The sequence below is a fragment of the Cyclopterus lumpus genome, chromosome 6, assembly GCF_009769545.1.
Source record: "Cyclopterus lumpus isolate fCycLum1 chromosome 6, fCycLum1.pri, whole genome shotgun sequence".
Classification (NCBI taxonomy): domain Eukaryota; kingdom Metazoa; phylum Chordata; class Actinopteri; order Perciformes; family Cyclopteridae; genus Cyclopterus; species Cyclopterus lumpus.
In genome coordinates, this window is record NC_046971.1 from 19392075 (window position 1) to 19411568 (window position 19494).

At 44.1% G+C, this 19494-nt stretch overlaps 1 protein-coding gene across 1 annotated transcript; it reads right to left on the reverse strand.

The window, feature by feature from the left end:
• Positions 1-951: 951 nt before the first annotated feature.
• nup205 (nucleoporin 205) lies at positions 952-19315 on the reverse strand. Its single transcript, XM_034534815.1, has 42 exons — positions 19255-19315; positions 18031-18173; positions 17734-17905; positions 17415-17559; positions 17103-17262; positions 16662-16890; positions 16373-16537; positions 16023-16198; positions 15774-15890; positions 15418-15555; positions 15103-15253; positions 14546-14751; positions 14200-14382; positions 14013-14063; positions 13394-13603; positions 13020-13257; positions 12732-12921; positions 12390-12510; positions 11879-11960; positions 11561-11725; positions 11309-11433; positions 11071-11185; positions 10660-10809; positions 10357-10431; positions 10046-10203; positions 9860-9940; positions 9422-9613; positions 8904-9105; positions 8706-8804; positions 8345-8493; positions 7413-7604; positions 7205-7326; positions 6562-6694; positions 6137-6263; positions 5929-6002; positions 5669-5797; positions 5263-5389; positions 4862-5034; positions 2145-2274; positions 1840-1968; positions 1608-1684; positions 952-1484 (listed from the first exon to the last, which is right to left on the reverse strand). The coding sequence occupies exons 1-42, from the start codon at positions 19280-19282 to the stop codon at positions 1332-1334; spliced, it is 5982 nt and encodes a 1993-aa protein (XP_034390706.1). The 5' UTR covers positions 19283-19315; the 3' UTR covers positions 952-1331.
• Positions 19316-19494: the final 179 nt, after the last annotated feature.

The window sequence follows — 19494 nt, forward strand, 5'->3', positions numbered from 1 at the left end:
AAATGCAGAACAATCACAGATTAAAAGCAAGCTGGTGTGAGAAATGTAAATGTGTTTTTAATGCTGTAATTAATTTTATTATTTAAAGTAATTTATAGAGTATGATCTGTTAAAACTAAGAAGCGCAGTAGGTAGGTCATGTTTTTCCCACTAACCCAGCGTGACCGGTCACAGCGTGGTGGTCTGCGGAGTTCACTGCTGGTGCTCACCCAGAGTCTCACTCTTAATTCTTTCCCCTCCTCAATATTCAACTAACAAACAAGAGCACAAATCATCATCATCTGTAAGATCTGGATGTGAATCCAGATTTGTCAGTCCTCTCATCACCTCCTCAAACATTTGAGAAACTACGCACTTTACAGTCTTATAAAGTGTACCTTAAAATAAAATAAAAAACAAGTATATAAATACGATATGGGGATCTTGCTTTTTCTTGACCTATAATGCGTTATCACAGGGATTTAAACCCAGTGCGACAGCTCTGGTCACATCAATCATTGTGATGCTACTTTCAGAGAAATGTCTTGTTTTGCATAAGATGTTTTTTCACAATGATCCTCATAAACATAAATATATATACATACATATGTATACACACACACACATATACATACATACAGTACATATATATACATACATATTATATATATACACATGCATGTATATATATATATATACACACACATATATATACATGTATGTATGTATATATATATATACACACACACACACATATATACACTTACACACATATTATATATATACATGCATGTATATATATACATACACACATATTATATATATATATATACACACGTATGTATATATATACATATATACACACACACATATATATATATATATATATACACACACACACACATAATATAATACTTTACTGGTCTGGTTTAGGTGGTTTGCTGTCTAATACACACACACACACACAACACGTATTTTAACAGATTTAGAAAGATTTTATTTTCACAAACAAAAAAGCAACAAAAAAAAAGACATCAAATCATCTTAATGGGTAAAAACTGTACGTGTGTTTTGACAGTTACTCTTTCCCGCTTCTTTGAGAAACGCTAGCACTAGTCAAACTAAATTAGGTCACCATGAATGCACTGTGATGTGTTGTGATGTCATTTACATCTCACAATACTCAAGAGCGGCGCTGCAACAGATCAGTACAAAGGAGTGATGTGGCCAGAAAAAGCCACCTGACAGGAAGTTGGAATCCTTCATTGTTTTCTGGTGTTGCTTGGCAGAAGTTTTGAGTCAATATGAAACAGAGTTTGGGTTTTGGACAGTCTTTGTAGCGTGTGTCCGTCTCAGCTTTTGGGCTGTCGGAGGAGGCCACGAATCCTGCGAACCAGGGCTTGGATGAAGGTGTAGCGGGAGCGGACCTGGCTGTACAAACCCTCCACCTCCAGCAGCTTCCTCTGCAGAGCCTCTCCGAAACCTGCGGCCATGTCGCTCTTCAGCTTTATTCGCACAAACAGAAGACCGGACGAGAGGAATCAGGAGCAATGTAGGTGGTAACACATTTGCACACACTCTCACACACACACAACATTTTGCCGATGCCCACGTATGCCATTTCTTACCAGGTCTAGGTCTTGTTGGCTGACTCTAGATAGGCCGAGGCCGCGACCTCCACTTGCCTGCAACCCACCAAACGAGTCTAAAGAACATAAAAGATTCAATTAATAAAGCTAAATTCACTCTTTTCAGGAGCCAGGGGACTAGTAACAATAGCTTTGCAGGTGAGTTGTCTGCAAAATGCTCATTATGTCAGGTCTGCTTTACATAATGAGCATGTGGAACATATTTTCTCACCGTCTGTGAGGCGAGATCTGTACAAACTGGCTCCAGGCATCAGGGAGTCTTTGGGGTCAGTGGGAGAACAATGCAACAGGTAATACTCCAGGTGGCGCCACAGCACAAACAAACACGTTTCGATAACATCTGAGGAAGAGGTAGGTCAAGGCATTTCAAGGCAACTCGTGATGTGGCATTTCTACATGTCTAGCTTGTTATTCCAACCTACTGAAGAGTATTTTCAAAGACAAATATAAAACACTGATGGACTGAATATACAAGTCTTGTGACTATGACTGTGCCTGCAAAAGGCCAAAGGATACAGGAGCACAGGGACAGCAGCTTGGCTCTGTTGTTGATAAGCTGGACCAGTCGTCTCTTGGCCAGCAAGCTCCTCTGGACTGATGAGATTTTCTCCACCCCTCCTGGGCCCGACACAAGGCCTTGGCACAACTGCAGAGAAGATGGCGTGATTAGAACTGAAGACAATGCATGTAACAGTTTTTATTTATACCTTTGTTTAGGGCCTGGATCAAATGGATGCCCATGTATGCCCTCCCACAACGGACTCTGCACCTGTCCGTCGCAACATCCGCACCCTCTCACCCTCCTCTGTTCTGTCAGCCCTTCCTTCAACTGACTCCTTCTCACTCATGCAGCCTAACTTCGCCACTGACACTCTTCTCTCTACGCTGTCGTCCTCTCTTGATTCTCTCTGTCCTCTTAAGACTCGAAAGGTCTGCAAGTCCTCTCCGGCTCCGTGGCTGTCCGAACCGGTGCGCGCCGAGAGAGCCACTATGCGAGCAGCGGAAAGGAAATGGCGAAAATCCAAACAGGCCAGCGACCTGCTTGCCTATTAATCTCTTCTCTCCTCCTTCTCTGCGTCTATCTCTGCAGCCAAAAGTCTGTTCTACCAATCCCGAATCGAATCCTCTTTATCTAACCCCAAAAAGCTCTTCACAATTTTTTCCAAACTCCTTGACCCCCCTGGTCCCCCCCCTCCCTCCACCCTACTACCAAGCCACTTTGTTGACTACTTTACAAAAAAGATAGACGACATACGCTCTTCATTTACTAATCCATCTTCCATAACTACACCTCCAGTAACTTCATCTTCTTCCCCCTCGTTTTCCTCTTTTATCCCCCTGTCTCCTAATCAAGTTCTTACCTTGGTAACCTCTGCCCGCCCAACCACCTGCCCCCTGGACCCCATCCCGTCTCACATTCTCCAGTCTATTGCTCCGGACCTTCTTCCCTTTCTCACCCATCTTATTAACACCCCCCTATCAACCGGCTGTTTCCCTAACTCTCTGAAGGAGGCAAGAGTCAACCCTCTCCTGAAGAAACCCACTCTCAACCCATCTGAAGTCAATAACTACAGCCCTGTCTCTCTCCTCCCCTTCTTTTCCAAAACTCTAGAGCGAGCTATCTCTAACCAAGTCTCCTCCTTTCTTCACAGTAACAACCTTCTTGACCCCCACCAGTCTGGATTCAAGGCAGGCCATTCAACAAAGACTGCCCTCCTTGCTGTCTCTGAGCAGCTTCACACTGCTAGAGCAGCCTCTCTCTCCTCTTTCCTTATCCTTCTAGACCTTTCCGCTGACTTTGACACAGTGAACCACCAGATCCTCATGTCCTCCCTCCAGGACCTGGGTATCTCAGGCACCGCGCTCTCACTCTTCTCATCCTACCTCACCGACCACACTTACCGGGTAACCTGGAGAGGATCTGTGTCTGAGCCTTGTCCTCTAACTACTGGGGTCCCTCAGGGTTCAGTCCTTGGTCCTCTTCTCTTCTCTCTGTACACCAACTCTCTTGGCTCTGTCATTCGCTCGCATGGCTTCACCTACCACAGCTATGCTGACGACACCCAACTGATCCTCTCGTTTCCCCAATCCGAAACACAGGTAGCAGCACGAATCTCTGCCTGTCTGACTGACATCTCTCAGTGGATGTCCGCTCACCACCTGAAAATTAACCCGGACAAGACTGAACTTCTCTTCCTTCCAGGAAAAGGCTCTCCCACCCACGACCTGACTATTACCTTCAACAACTCAGTGTTGGCTCCGACTCCGACTGCCAGGAACCTCAGTGTGACGCTCGACAGTCAACTCTCCCTGACTGCCGACATTACCGCAATAACACGCTCCTGTAGGTACATGCTGTACAACATCAGGAGAATACGACCCCTTCTCACTCAGAAGGCGGCACAGGTCCTGGTCCAGGCTCTGATCATCTCACGGCTAGACTATTGTAACTCCCTCCTGGCAGGTCTACCTGCTAATGCCATTCGACCTCTACAGCTCATCCAGAATGCAGCTGCTCGACTGGTCTTCAACCTCCCGAAATGTACCCACACTACTCCGCTCCTCCGCGACCTTCACTGGTTACCGGTGGCCGCCTGCATCCGCTTCAAAACATTGGTACTTACGTACCGTGCTGCTAACAGATCGGGTCCGGTCTACATCCAGGACATGGTCAAACCGTACACCCCAGCCCGTTCACTTCGCTCGGCTTCTGCCAATCGACTTGTAGCTCCTTCACTTCGAGCTAAACACTCAACAAAGTCACGACTGTTTGGTGTGCTGGCTCCTCATTGGTGGAACGAGCTCCCCATTGACATCAGGACAGCAGAAAGTCTCTACATCTTCCGTCGCAAACTAAAAACACATCTTTTTCGACTATACCTTGAATAGGGAAGGTAGAGCCGTAGTAGCACTCTAGTAGCACTTAAATGTCCCTTACCGATAGCACTTTGTTGTTTAGCACTTTAGTAGCACTTAAATGGCACATACGGATAGTACTCTGTAGTTTAACGTTATTGAAGAAATTGTACTTGCTTGATTCTTGTTGTTCTGAGTTTGGACTCATGGTTTAATGCACTTATTGTAAGTCGCTTTGGATAAAAGCGTCAGCTAAATGACATGTAATGTAATATTTACCTCCACTTTTAAAGTTCTGAGGAAAACAGTTTGCCCAACATATACAGCAGTGAGGGGAGTGCGAGACAAAGTGAATAAGCTTAGTGGTCTGTCATTACCTCCTTCAGCTCATCAGGGGGCAGCTGGTCCAGGGTCTGCAGCTTGCCCAGGCTTTGTCTGTGACTCTGGTGGAACCGGAAGAAATCTGCAGCAGTGTTCTTCAGCAGGTACAGGACCAGACCCAGGCTGGGGACCCGGGAGTAAGCCATTGATGGCAGAGTGGACGTCAGATCTTAAAGACACAAGAGCTGCGGTTTAGTCTCATGCTTGTAGAACTGGATGAGTGCTGCTGGAAATAAAAAGCTAATTTGTGGTAAAAGCTCAAACAAATTAATATCGTCAGCTATCAGACTCTTCACAATTCAATTCACAGACGATAGAGGACTGACACTGTAACAGTATACAGCCACATGAGTTCAAGCCCTTCTCCTCTTCTCGGCATTGGCAGAAGGTCACTGACCTGTGCGTCCTCCGTCTCTGCCAGCTGGCTCGCTGCCTGACGGGCTGAAGAGGCAGATGCTGAACTGGGCCTGGGCCGAGTTCTGCAGCAGCAGGGTTTGGCAGTACTCCATGATGTTAGCACACACCTGGGAGAGGACAGCAGCTCTCAGGTCAGACAATGCAGTACTTATGAATAATCATGATGACTCATACAAGACTCAACACACATTGTTTCAGGGACATTTTTATCTCTTTCCCATCCATTTTACTGTTGGAATATGCAAATGGTGTACTTGGTTATTTTTCAAGGAGACAAGCTCACAAACTACACTGCTGAAGGAATAACAACATACCAAGTATTCCCAGGCACCACCACCCTCATCATATATCTCTTACTACGTCACTTAGAAGACCTTTTGTCCCACCTGTTGCATGGCCACTTCCATCTCCTCTCGTCTTTCTGCCGAGTCACCAGGTGCAGCGATCTCGGCCTGCTTTAGCAACCTCTCCCGCTCGCTCCCCGCCAGACGGCCAAGCAGCGACAGACAGAGACGCTAGATAAGGAAGAGGCGCATTAGAAACTGTGCGATTCACACATTAGAATGGGTGTGCATTAGCTAGAAGAACAGCAAAAATATAAACAGATTAATACGACGCATGATAAAAGGAAAGGCAGCTGTCTAACCTGAAATCTGTTGATGTGTCCCTGGAACTCCATAAGAGCGACACTGTTGACCTCCCCACCCGTCTCAAGGGCACCTGAGAGACCAAGCAGTACATGAACACCATCATTCACACAGTCTCTGCATGTGAACATGTGGTTGGCACAATGGAAATAGATAAATGGAATAGATAGTCAAGTAAATGAGAAGAGCGACTACACTGTATTGTACCTGGCAAAGCAGTCTTACTGATGATGCCAGTAAGCAAAGAGAGCTCCTGCAAAGCTCCCATACTGAGCTCCTGACAGCGCAACAGGGACTGAATGGTGTCGGCATGCACTATCAGCCACTGGAGAACCTACACACACACACACACACACACACACACACACAGAGAAATTAGAAAGTTAGCATGTTTGTGCAATGATTATGAAACTTTTTGTAAGTTTCTAAAACACTGCCATGACTTTTACAAAACAATAACATTCACACATGGAACTCATTGACCCCAACTAGGGTCTACAGAGTTAGTACAGACACGAGGCAGCATTTATGACCTAATGAAATCATCATCAACATACTTTACTGACTTAGGATTTTCAAGGTTAAATTAAAATAAAAAATAGCCACAGCAATATAAATAGATGTGTGCTTACCTGTGCTGCCCCCTGCTGGTGATTAATTGTCGTCGAGGTCAAGATCACCTGAAAGAGCCTCAGGGTCGGGAGGAGAATCTGCCTGTAGCGGTCCATAGGGCTGGGGATGAAGCCTGACGGGTCCCTCATCAGCCTGTGGACCACCAGCCAAGACACACATTTAGGTAATGTTATTAATAGACACCTTAAGAAGAGTGAGTCAATTAAATGCACTGTGATAAAGCAAAATAGTTTTATTTAAAGTACTTCTTAAAGACAGGAAATACAAACCCAACATATAATATCCATTATTCTTTACATTCATTTGGTAGAAATCAGGTCTGAGTGGAAGAAACTGACATTTTATCCAATTTGAAAAACCTTTTATCAATAACAATTTGTGAAAACAGGAGACAGTGGGTCAGTGGTTAGCAGGTCTGTCTTTCAATCAGGGGGTTGGGGGTTCAAGGCCCGCCCTAGTTGACGTGTCCTTGAGCAAAACACTTAACCCTGAATTGCTCCCTGTAGCTGTGTCTATGGTCTATGAATGTAATATGATTGTTAGTCGCTTTGGATAAAAGCGTCAGCTAAATGACATGTAAAAACATTTTCATAATAAAAAAAACACTCTGCCACCCCTTTCCTTCCCTCTTCCCTTCCATACCTGTGTGCATCAATGTCAGGTACCATGTCAAACACCTGACACTCAATCAGCTGTGCCACCAGCCCACAGCGTAGCAGCTCCACAGCCCCCTGGCCCGTCTTAGCCACACGAGTCAGCAGAGCCTGAGAACACACAGCAGAGCTTGTTCCTTCATAATCCTGTATTTACAGATGCTTTAGACTAGTCTACTTGTATAAGTATAACTCACCATCTTGCTCTCATAGATGTAAAGTGGTTTGAGAAGTGGTGGCTGAGGTGTAAGAAGGCTCTGCAGGGCGACATCATCCTGCCTTAGGCTCTCTACGAGCGACCGCAGGTAGCCACTGTTGCAGAGATAAACCAGCCACTGATTCTGGCGATCTATGGAAAGGATCCGGTCCAGCACCGCCAGAGCCAACATCTGACAGACAGGGAGCGGAGACAAGGCAAGCACAGAGTAAAACAAAGGACCTGGTCGGAAAATGTGTATGTATGTGTGTGTGTATATGTATATATATATATATATATATATATATATATATATATATATATATACATACATATACACACATTTTACAACCAGGTCCTTTGTTTTACTCTCTTAGCTATTCAGACTGGATTCATATTATGAATATTTATCCTCTCAACAGACCTTTTTAATTCCATATGTCAATTTGAGTAAAGATTTATTTTCCAAAACTTTATTTTTGTATGTTTTTTGGAAACCAACTACACCATATTAATATCATATCAGTATGAGGTAGGGGAGGGCACTATGGCCTACAATTGTACAACATTGTATTTTTAGGGGCGTTTATATTTTATTCACCCCTTTTCCTCAAAGTGGGAATATTACACTTGAGATCCCACCGTATCCCACATGAAGAAAGAACTACGCAGTGTCGATGCTGTTGGACTAGTACTGTACAAAAGACACGAGGAGTGCAAGCAGCGGGGCTGAGGGTGCCTCTTCTCGAGATTCAGCGTGCGTCAACTATTTGTTCTCAGCTTTTGTTGTGCTGCAACATCAAATCACAGAACGTGACACCGGGGATGATGATGATGATGAAACTGGTAGACTGCACATCCCTCATATGAGGCTGAAAATGGCAGCGTAAAGACATGACTCTTGTTGTATGAACCTAATAGTTTGGCTCTTACCCTGCTGATTTCATGGCCGTCACAGGCGTCCCGACACACCACCTCCATGAGAGCCTTGCCATAGCTTTCGATGATGGCGAGGTTCTCTCTCTGCAGTTTGGAGAAACCATCTTCAGGGGCTGTGAGACGCTCCCACATCGCTTTCCCCGCTGGAGGGGGAGATTTTCTCAGATGACCAAACAACGTCTGTACATTGTCCCTTTAACATAACACCAGATAAAAGGACTCATCTGTAAGAATGGGCCCTACAGCATTGAGTCAACTTCTCAAAATGTACATTTGTGAAATAACAAGAGCTCCATATCATAAATAATATGAACTCTGCATATTTTCCGTCTGAATTAATGTTTCTGTGTTGTACCTATCTGCAGAGTGTCTGGTTCTTCAGGTTTCTGGGCGATTTGAAGGTAGTACAGCAGGGAGCCATACAAGTGAGCACGCAGACGCTGGTATCCACCTCCTTAAAGTGGAAAAGATGATATTACAACATCGAACCTCACCAAGGTTTATCAGAGCAACATATACCATGTGAGAAATGAGGGTTCATGACATCACTAACCAGTACAAAGAATGAAGTCCAGCAGCTTCCGGAGAATCAGGTGCAGGGCTGAGTTGGCGATGGAGGCAAAGCCAGAGGATGCTTCTAATCCCGCCCCCTGCTGCTGCTCAGACAGGACGGATTGGCTGAGGTGGGCTGTCAGAGTGAAGACTGCCCCGGCCACAATGGGCATCAGTTCTCCTGCAGCATCTTCAGACAACACCTGGGCAATGCACAGCAACATTTAGTTGGTTTAACAATCCGGAGATGTGAGGTAATCGTCATTTCAGCTTTTACAGGAATTAACCATTCTTCAGGGTTTTCTCTACTTTGATTGCTTTCATACACATGCAATGATGATCACTGAATAGAATATACGCAATGACACCCTTGAATATGTTGCTTATTAGAAGTATAGTGTGATTCAAATTGCACATAGCCAAACCTTTTGAAAATGACTGCATCTTAAGTACAATAAATGTTAGTTTGGATATTTATTCCGGCACCAATTTCACCCTAAATGTGACCTCCCCACTGACCTTATCATGCAGGTCTAGCAGCAAGTCTCTGATGATGAGCTGCCTGTCATCGGCAGGTATGAGATCAGCAGGGCAGGCGGTCAGCAGCGTCTCCACCAGGCTCCTCCAGGACCGCAGCGCATGACGCTTTGCACTCAAACTACGACGGACACGATTGCGTTCCACCACCTGCTGCAGGATGGAGTTCACCTCCTAGAAGGATACACACAGGGACAAATAGGAGTGAATTCACCTCGAAGAGATTGACTGCATTAGTGATGGGAAAATGCTGGAGTGCTTTCAATCACTGCATCGGTCAAAGGGAGTCATTGTTTTTATTTTAACTGGAAGTTGGAAACGTTACCACTGATGATGGCTTATTTCTGGTTATTCTGGATTGACAACATGCTGCTAAATTACACAGAAAAACACAAGTCCTATTAGTTTGCGTTAACTAACCTCCATCAATAGGGGCCTCTGTCCAATGGCTGCCATTCCTTGCAGTGCATTCACCTCAGCAACCAGCACTCGATGTAGCAACTGTAAGAAAGTTTAACAAAATATGACACATCAGCGGAAGATCAAAAACAGACTAAATAGTTGAAACACATTTGAGAAGTTTACGTGTTCAACCGGGAAACCCACCTTCACGTTGCACACAGTGTGTCCTTGCTCATTGACATGCTCACAGTTGGAGATCACCTGCTCGATCTGAGTGCGCTCAAAGAAGTCCAGCTGCAGCAGCTCAGGCATATCCTGACTGAAATCGATGGCGTCCAACACACTCAGCAACTTCCTGCGCACTGATGGCATCAAACAAGGACAAGATGAGAATAAAAGTTAAGACCCATCTGGTGTAACAAGAGGCTTAAATAAATGGTAGCTAGAATAAATTACTCAAGAGTATGAAGATCCCCTAAATGTTTGATTTGAATGTGTACTATGGTGGCGCAAACCTTTAGAAACGGTGTCAAAATGCAGGAACCCGCTGACTGATCTGGTTTCTTCTTCCATTCCTGATTCCCCATCAGCTAAAAAAGTGAAATGAAGAGGTTCAAGGGACATACATGAATGAGCGGTCATGTGATTGTGAGTTTGAGTGTGCATTTGAGGGTGTGTGATCATTACTTATGTATATTTATCATCAGAGTATGTATTCTTTTTTTCATATTTTAGAACATTAACAATTAAAGGCCAGAATAACTTCATTTGTTTCAAATGAATTGAAATGTGCCCTTCGAAATGACTTTACAACATACCTGTATGTTGAGCGTGGGGCTGGTCGTCCAACAGGAGGCTGACAAGGTGTTGTGTATGTGAACGCTGGCGGTTCAGAGAGGTCACTCTCAGCTCAATGGCAGCTGTTTTCATGAGCCAAGACATCTGAGAGAGGGCGGCGATCTGATTACCTGAGGAGAGCGGACAGTAGAATCGAATCAATGAAAAAATACTTTTTCATAAACACTCACCCACATTTAAACGGTGACACTGTACAAAATGTTGCAATATTGCCTTAGCCTTTCAGCAGGAATACAAAACAACCACTAATTTCCATTCAGGTTCTGCATTTCCTGCCTCTTCGTTTAAGGGTTTTCATTCACCGCATGCCTAATGTTTTTGTTATTATATATTTTTAGGACCAATGGGGTCAGCTGGGATACTGTACTCACTAGGCAGGATGAAGGGTAGGTGCTGCAGGTGAGAAAACAGGAAGTCCTGGCTCGTCCTCAAATAGCGCATAGTCGGTCCTGATGTGTCTGGGCAGGCACATAGCTGGTAGATAACCTGAGAGAGGGAGACAATGACATACAGACAAGGAAAATAATCAGCCCACACACACATATCATGTATAGTTTCAACCTACAAGGCATAAAATGCAAGTTGTAGAGAGTAGAGGATGAAGTGTACCTGGTAGCAGAGCTCCGCCATGTGTGGTGCCTGCTGTGTGAGTACAGGTCCTGATCTCTTCTCCGTACCTCTCTGCAGCAGACTCAGGATTGCGTGCAGGCAGCTCCGTGGACACCCCAACACACCTGCAACACAAACATTCACCGCCAAGTGAAAGATTACACTCGGGTCATCTGATCCCCTGTCCATCCAAACCAGAACCACAAACATATTACTGAAGTCCAATGCCAACAGCTGAGGTTGTGGTCTGACCTGGGTCCTGGAGGTTGGTGGAGGACACAGGCTTCTTGACTTCATAGCCCAACAAATACAAGGCCAGATTTGGTGTCTTCAGCTCCAAGGAGGTGATGAGCAGGTTCAGCATATGGATCCGAGTTTCATGTCGGATTCTTGCAACCTTCTTTTGTTGGTCTGAGTCTGGAAGTTTAGGGGTCATAAAGTAGGTGAGTGTGAGAGTTATGATAACAGGTTTAGCTTTCATAGTATTACAACAGGATATAAACCAAATGCAGAAGATTAAACAGTTTTCAGACAGATTCATTTATTTTCTTACAAAGACTTATCTCTCACCATCTCCATTCTCTGTTCCCTCCTCTGCCTCTTCACTGTCCAGACACTCCACAAAGCCCGCCATAAGCTTTTCACTCACAGACTAAAAGACAGACAAAAAAAATGTCTCAACTTCAAACACCACCAGTTCACACTGAATATCACTAATACAGAAGCACCTCAGTGAATCAAGTAAAACGGAAAAAAAAAAACTCTTGAAGCATCTTCCCAAGTCTTTCGGATATAATTACATTTTTATTTAGATATTACACCAACAATATTTGTACACTGGTATAATGCAACAAGAAATTGCAGCGTTCATGCTTCACTTAATACATTTTGGGTTTATGTAATCAACATCAAAAGGGTCTGTATAAAAAGTAGATCTCATTAAATATGTATTTAAGAAGATATAAAGCTACTGTACAATATTTGGGTGTTCTTGTTATTTTGCTTAATGCTCATGATTTTGTGAATCTTTGTAGGAAATCTTGTATTTTCATTTAGTAAGAGTTGAGACTTATAAATGTACCTGGTCGTGTGTAAAGTCTCCCACCAGCCGCGTCTGAATGTTTGGGTAGTTGGCGATACGACGCAGGATCTTTGCACTCTGGAAAGCAGCCTCTGGGTTGGAGCTGCTGTGGTACAGATACCTGCAAGGACAAGCATAGGCCGCCATTAAGTTACTCATTCTGAACAAGTACTTTTTCATTAATATATCCTACAATTACTGATGAGGTTTTATAACATTTCCTCTCTATTACCTAGGAAAGCATGGAGGTTAACAGGAAGATGGTATACGAAAACAGACTCAACAAGAATACCAACCATGGCGGCAATACCACAGTTAGTAATAAAACCTGGATGCCCTTACCTGGCAATATTGACAATGTGATCTGCACTTCGAGTTTGAGGACTGACCCCCTGGAGGAGCTGCTCCAAGGGGGAAACCAGCATGGAGGCCTGGCTCTCTCTGAGGAAGTCCATGAACACCACCTCCTTCTGCAGAGCCAAATCCAGCAGGCACAGGCAGCGCAGCACCGCCGACTCCAAGTGCTTCTTACCTGTAGGGGAAGGATGATGGAGCATGTCGTCAGAACAAACACACATACACACAGGCGATCGTGTCTTTCCCTGACAGCGGCTGCAGATGTTCTCTCACCAGGGAAGGGTGCATAGGTGTCCAGCTGGCGTACACCCTCCTCCAGCAGGCTGAGGCAGAGTGCCAGCATGGGCGAGTCGTTGAGCAGGTGGAACATGACGCTGTGGCCGGGGGGCTTGTGGGCCGCGACCTGCTCACCCTGCAGCTCCACCATCTCCTGGACAAAGTCTGACGGCTGGGGCTCGTAGTCCCGCAGCAGCTTGTGGAACACCTCCAGGACAGCATCAGCAACCTCCCACTGAGAGATGGCACAAATAGAAAATCGGAAACAAATTAACAGATGTATGTGTAGTTTTAAAATGAATATACATGCACACTCCAGCTACACATCTTCAGCCTGCAGGACACCGGGAGAGCACTACACAGCACCTTACCTTCTCAGCTGGATGGCGATAAGCTCTGGTGGGGAAGGGGAGGAACACAGAGTCACGCAAGAAGTTCAGGTAGGGCTGAAAGCCTGGCACGCGTATCCCCGCCCCCAAGTTAATGGGCAGGCTGCTCTCGACCAATGTGCTGATCAGATGACAGAAGCCTCGAGTCAGGGGATACTCCTCAGAGCTTGACTCGATCTCATTCAGCTCCACCTGTGAGCCGAAAAACAAGTCAGAAAGTTAGCCACTCATTGTGCATCTTCTTACAGTTTATACCACTTTTGAACATTAAGTGTTCACTTTGACTATTAAAGTCAAGTCTCTAAACGTTACTTTGCTATATTCAGTTGAAATTCAGTAAAAAGCGAATCCCTTCCAGTCAGCATTGTTTTGCATCAATACAACACATTTGAGTCCCTTTGGGCATCCGTTAAAATGTTATCGTAAAGCACACCAATTAAAAATGATCGGCGGCCTCAAGTGTTCTAGTTGCTCTCTGTGTCAACTAATGAACCATCTTATTTGCTTATTGTTATGGTAAAAGAGCCTACATCAAAAGCCTTCCTTCAAATTGGGTTGAATGAGTAATCAGCATCAAATTCACTAACCACAAACATCTCACCTCAATTCCAGCTGCCTGCCTCTGTCCTGGGGCTCGCACTGTCTGAAGGATCTGTGGTAAAAAAAAGATAAGATCACTTCAGACTCAATCCTGGTAAATCCTTGGTAAAGATGACAGTTTCAGTAATTATATGTATACTTGGCAGAGTTTTCTTCTTTGTCTTTTCTTTCATTAAGTAAAGGCTAACCTGTGTGTACTCCAGTGACTGCCAGAGTGAGGCAGCGATCTCTGGGGACTTCCCAAAGGCTGCCAAGCAGTGCAGGAGCTCGGCCTTCAGGACGGGAGGAACGCTGCACTGTAGCAACCCCAACATCACGACAACTGGGGTCCACTGGGGATGCTCACACAACGCCAGTCGAGCATTTTCACTCTAAAATAAAATAAAACAGCATACAAAACACACCACAATAAAGTTGGATAAGAGCAATCCCAGTAACCTGAGTGTTAGCATTTCTTAGACACAAGGTGAGTATTTAAGTCCACGTAATGTGAGCACATAAAGAAATATGCCCATCCTTTAACCGATTCTGTACCCATGTTATGATGGTGGTGAGCAACTGCAAAAACGAGGTGAGTCCTTCCAGCTCTCTTTGGGTGATGCCCCTTAGTGATGGGTGGCGGTACTGTGATGCGTCTGGATTTGGAAAGTCTCGCCGCAGGTTCTCATGGTAGAGCATAAGGGAGTGAAAGAAATGTTCCCAAGACACCGGGCTGCCTGAAACTCCCTGGATGCTGTCACCTGCAAATATTAAACAGGAGGTTAAGTGGCATTCATTTGGATATTTATTAAACTAAAGCAGTAGGCTTTTAGAATCACCTAAATCACCTACATTTGAAGTTAAATTACTATGGATTTGAAATGGTCGATATGTATATAGCATATAATACCACAAAAATAGTCACTATTCTAAAAGGCACCAATTCCCAAACCAGATTGCCATAACATCAAAATAAATCATCCTCGCCAGGAGGCCGAACTGCATATCAAATCTTTCAACAGATATCAATCTGAAAATATGTTCATTCTTATTTCAATCCCAGACGACACATTTACAAAGTCTCTCTCATGATAACAACAATCTGCTCTTACTGTGTGTGGCTCCGTTGGTTTTAAGCAGACTGAAGGAGTAGTGGGCACACTGAGTACCATTGGCGAGCCCTTTCAGCATACGGAGATAGGAGATATAGAGGGTGGAGGGGAGGAGGTCTCCCATCTGACGCACAAACTTGGACAGAACCACCTACAATAAAGCATAAGAAAAGAGAAAAACAATCAACAGAAAGCCAGAATAATACAAATACAGCATTTAAAAAATGGCTTTACCTTTTTGCCGACGACAATTCTTGGTGTGAGCAGAAATATATATTTTTTGAGCAATAAGGTTCCAGAAAATACAGCTCCTACCTGTTTATGTGGAGGCCTTTGCAGCGCCATTCCAAGGTAAGATCCCTGCAGGGAGGTGTGTTGGAGAGACTCTGTGGGACACCAGAACTCCAGACCCAACTCCAGCCCAAATGAGTCCTTACTGTAAAACTCTCCTATCTGGAAAGACAAAGTAACCAACACTGTTACAAACCCAGAGACCACTGCAATTTTCCTCACACACCTTTGCTACCGTTTGTTTTGATCATCAAGAAAATGACGCTTATTCTCAACCTGCTCAGTACCTCAATTTTGAAGAATATTTTCAGTTCAACTCTTAAAATGTGAAAGGTGATGTTTCTGTGTATGTGTGGATGTGTTTGCAAAAAAACACTGACCAGGGTCATGAGGTGATCTAAGTCCTTGCGTAACGATGATGGAAGCTCGCTGTCCATCTGTAGGGACATGTGCACCAGACGGGCATCCTCATCAGCGCGGTTACGAAGCTGTTTCACCTACAAATACAGCAAAAATATGTTATTAAACAATTTATTCAACATACACAATAACAAAACAACAACTCGACAAGCCAATACTGCAACTTGAATTCAAACTTGTTGGTGGTGTACATCTGCGGCATCTCTCACCTTCATTGGCATGAGTGCCAGGAAGTCTGTGATGAGTGAATGGAGGCGGCGGATGTAAAACTCTTCCTGGCAAAAACTCTCACATCCCAGGATGCCCTGCTTCATAAATAGGAAGACATCTCCCAGGAGAGCCTGGTCAGCAAGTGCCTCGTCTGCCTCCGTGAACTCGACCAGTGCTGCGCATCACACAAATACATTATACTTTTAAATGGCTACTATCTTTAAGAACTCATTCAAAAGGTTTTCTTCAAACAAGCTAATATATATATATATATATATATATATATATATATATATATATATATATTTTATGCACATCCAAGAAAAAGAAAGAACCAAAAAAACCTTACCACATCCCTGTGGTAGCTGAGAAAGGACCCTCAGAGACAGAGCCCAGGCCAGACGACACACAGCCTGCAGACCTGAAAGCTTCCACGGCTGGCCCTCCATCAGACGGCTGTGTACTGCATCCACATATTGCTTGTTGGTCAGCAACGGCAGTGTCTGGATCAGATCTAGAGGAACACAGAGACAATCCTTCACCGGCTGTAGAAGAAAATTACTGAAACTAACAGAAATCTTATGCAACTTAGATCAAAGTTAAATCATACACATAATATGTATTAAACATGTTCTCACCGTCTCTATCTTCTGTTCCCTGTTCTATGAAGCTGACGTCCAAGCAGTAGAGCAGTGCCATGACCAGAGCCAGGTTCACACTGTCCAATGAGCCGTCAGCTTGAGCCGTCACCGTCTCCAGGTGGCTGATAAGAGCCAAGGTGTCATCTTCAGACAAAGGTGATTGGCAGGTCCATGAGAACAAGCTGTCTGCCAGGGCCTGTCGGCATTCTTTAATGAGGTCAGAGACCTTGGGACAAGAGAGGGAGTTAAATGGTGTCCATATTTCCTTCCCTTTATTCTTCTGCTACATGTTTCTTCTTCAGTGACGACAAAACGCTACTGGCTTCACTGGCTTCAAGTAAGATTTAACGTATTATATATTATTTAAAAAAACTGGCTTCGAGTAAGATTTAACGTATTATATATTATTTTAAAAAAAAGAAAAAGATTTGCTCCCACCTCTTTCCTGTGCTTCTCATTGCCCAAGCCACGCTCCTTCTGCAGTCGCTCAAACTCACGCGTCTCATTTATCTCCGACACTAAGGTTAGGATGCGTTTGGTGAGACCCTGGGTCATTAGTTCATCTGTAAAGCGCGTTGTCAAAGCCACCAGCTCTCCACTGAATAAGAAAACAAAACACAGTACAGGTCAATATCAAGCAACTTGGGTATTGAGGGGGAAACACAGGGCAATAATGTAATGCTCCATCATGTAGAGCATTACATGCCCATGTCATAGCTTGTATGTGCTACTTGTAGATAGCATTATTACCTCAGGTCCAGGGTGAAAGTCTTGCCGTGGCGTGACTGGATGAGTGTGCGCAGGGAGTTGGCCACACAGAGCTTTCCATCCCAGTAAAGCAGCACAGCTACTAGACCTCGTGTCAGACCTGGAAAATGGGGCTGCTGTTGCTCACCTGGAAACAAATGAATACATTGTGTGAAACTGCAACGTCTTCGACTTAAAGTCATGCAATGCTTCGTCTCCAAATCATGGATTTGATCAAGACCAACCAAAAACAAAATAGCCATTAGAAACTAATGTGAGTGCTGTGTGTCTAACACAAATATTTTTCTTATGTCCACTTTACCTGCCAACAGAAGCTCCAAAGCTGCTAACTCTCCGATATCAAACAAATCGCTGAGGATGAAGGCCTCTGAGAGCAGCTGCTCTGGAAGGAGCCGTGACCCCTGCTGACCTTGGATGGCGATGCCCTCTGTGCTGGCTTTACGCACCTTCTCTCTCTGCTCCGCACTCTTCGGCTGATAATTAAGAGAAAAACTCATTCAATTAACATTAGAGCCTAAAGACACACTGTAGATCAAAATGAGCACCAATGAAGTTGCAGGATGAACAGGCAGAATACTATTGGAACACAGCATCTCACCGGGTTTGTATAGAGTGAGAGAAAGTGTGGTTTGTGTTTCTTCAGCTGCAAGTCGAGGAGGTGGACGCTCTCTGGCTGTCTCCTCAACACCGCCCCGTCCACAGTTTCCCACAACTCCTTCAGCGGACCCCACAGACTGGCTCCTGGGTGGGTAAATGGGTTTCCAAAGATCTTGTATCAGCACACATGCACAGAGCTGATTCTCAAAGTTATATTGTGGTAGTTTATTATAACCCCACTTAGCTTTGGGTGGCTTTCTGCATTTTCAGCATCTCATTAATGACACATTGCCAATTCAGCACTCATAATTGGACTCAAATTTAGCAAGTCAAATTCCATTCTGGCAACAAAAAAAATACAATCTGTAATATGATATAAATGACTGACGGGACTAAGCCTGTGACTACTTCATGATGTTGACATTTTAAACCTCTTAGAGACTGCAACAATGAGTAGTATAAATAATACAGATGCTGATAAACACCATAGACTTATAAGACTGATAAAAGTTTGACATGTGATTTACAGAACTAGTTAAATGGCGTTACGTTACATATATATTAGTTTTCAATCGAAGAGTTTTACCTGTTACGTTTGCTATTGTACATTAAGCCTCATTATTTATACTTTGAGAAAATATATTTAGTATTAGGGTTCCTACTAAGGCAACCGGGTTTGTATTGACCAACGTCACCAGTGAACAACTGACACTGCCCTCATTGCCCACTGACAAGTGTGTTGTAAACCAGAGTCTGAACGTTAGCTTAACTGTGTCTGTGAGTTGGGCGTCACGCAGCTGTAGAAACCACGCAGTGAGCCAAGTGAACCAAGGCAGAGATGTCTTTGCTGGTTTCACGTCAGATAGTTTCAGTTTGGCTTCCAGTGAACGTGAAGTAAACTCGCCTGCTGACCCATTTGCCAGGACAGGGAGTCGTATTACCAGAGGACCTTTATTATACTGCGAAAACACGTTAACCGTGTAACGTGAAATCCGTTTACCCACCGAATCGTTATTAAACCAACATTAGCAAAACTAACGTTTACTCGTAAGCTATGCTAATTTAGCTTAGCAGTCAGCAATTGACCACCATGAGGTCAAAACATGATGACAAAACTGTCGCTAAAAAGCGAATATGCACATATTCAACTGTGAAGAAACAACCATAAGCCACTGCTGGGAATGGACACAATTAAGATACTTAATGAAAGAAATATAGTTCATACCCGAATTTACCGCCATCTGCGCCGCCATGATACACTCGGATATTTGGACGGGAGCAGGTTCTCGGATTGTGCCGGTGTGAAATTTAAAATGATTAATTATACAAAAACGTTTTTTATAATATTTTCTCAGTTAAAACTCGCCTGTTTTTATTTAAATGTGAATATTAGATAATTATGTCGGTAAAATATTTTAAACATTGGCGAAAGTCTGCATGATCCCTTCAGGCGAGGTCCTCGGAC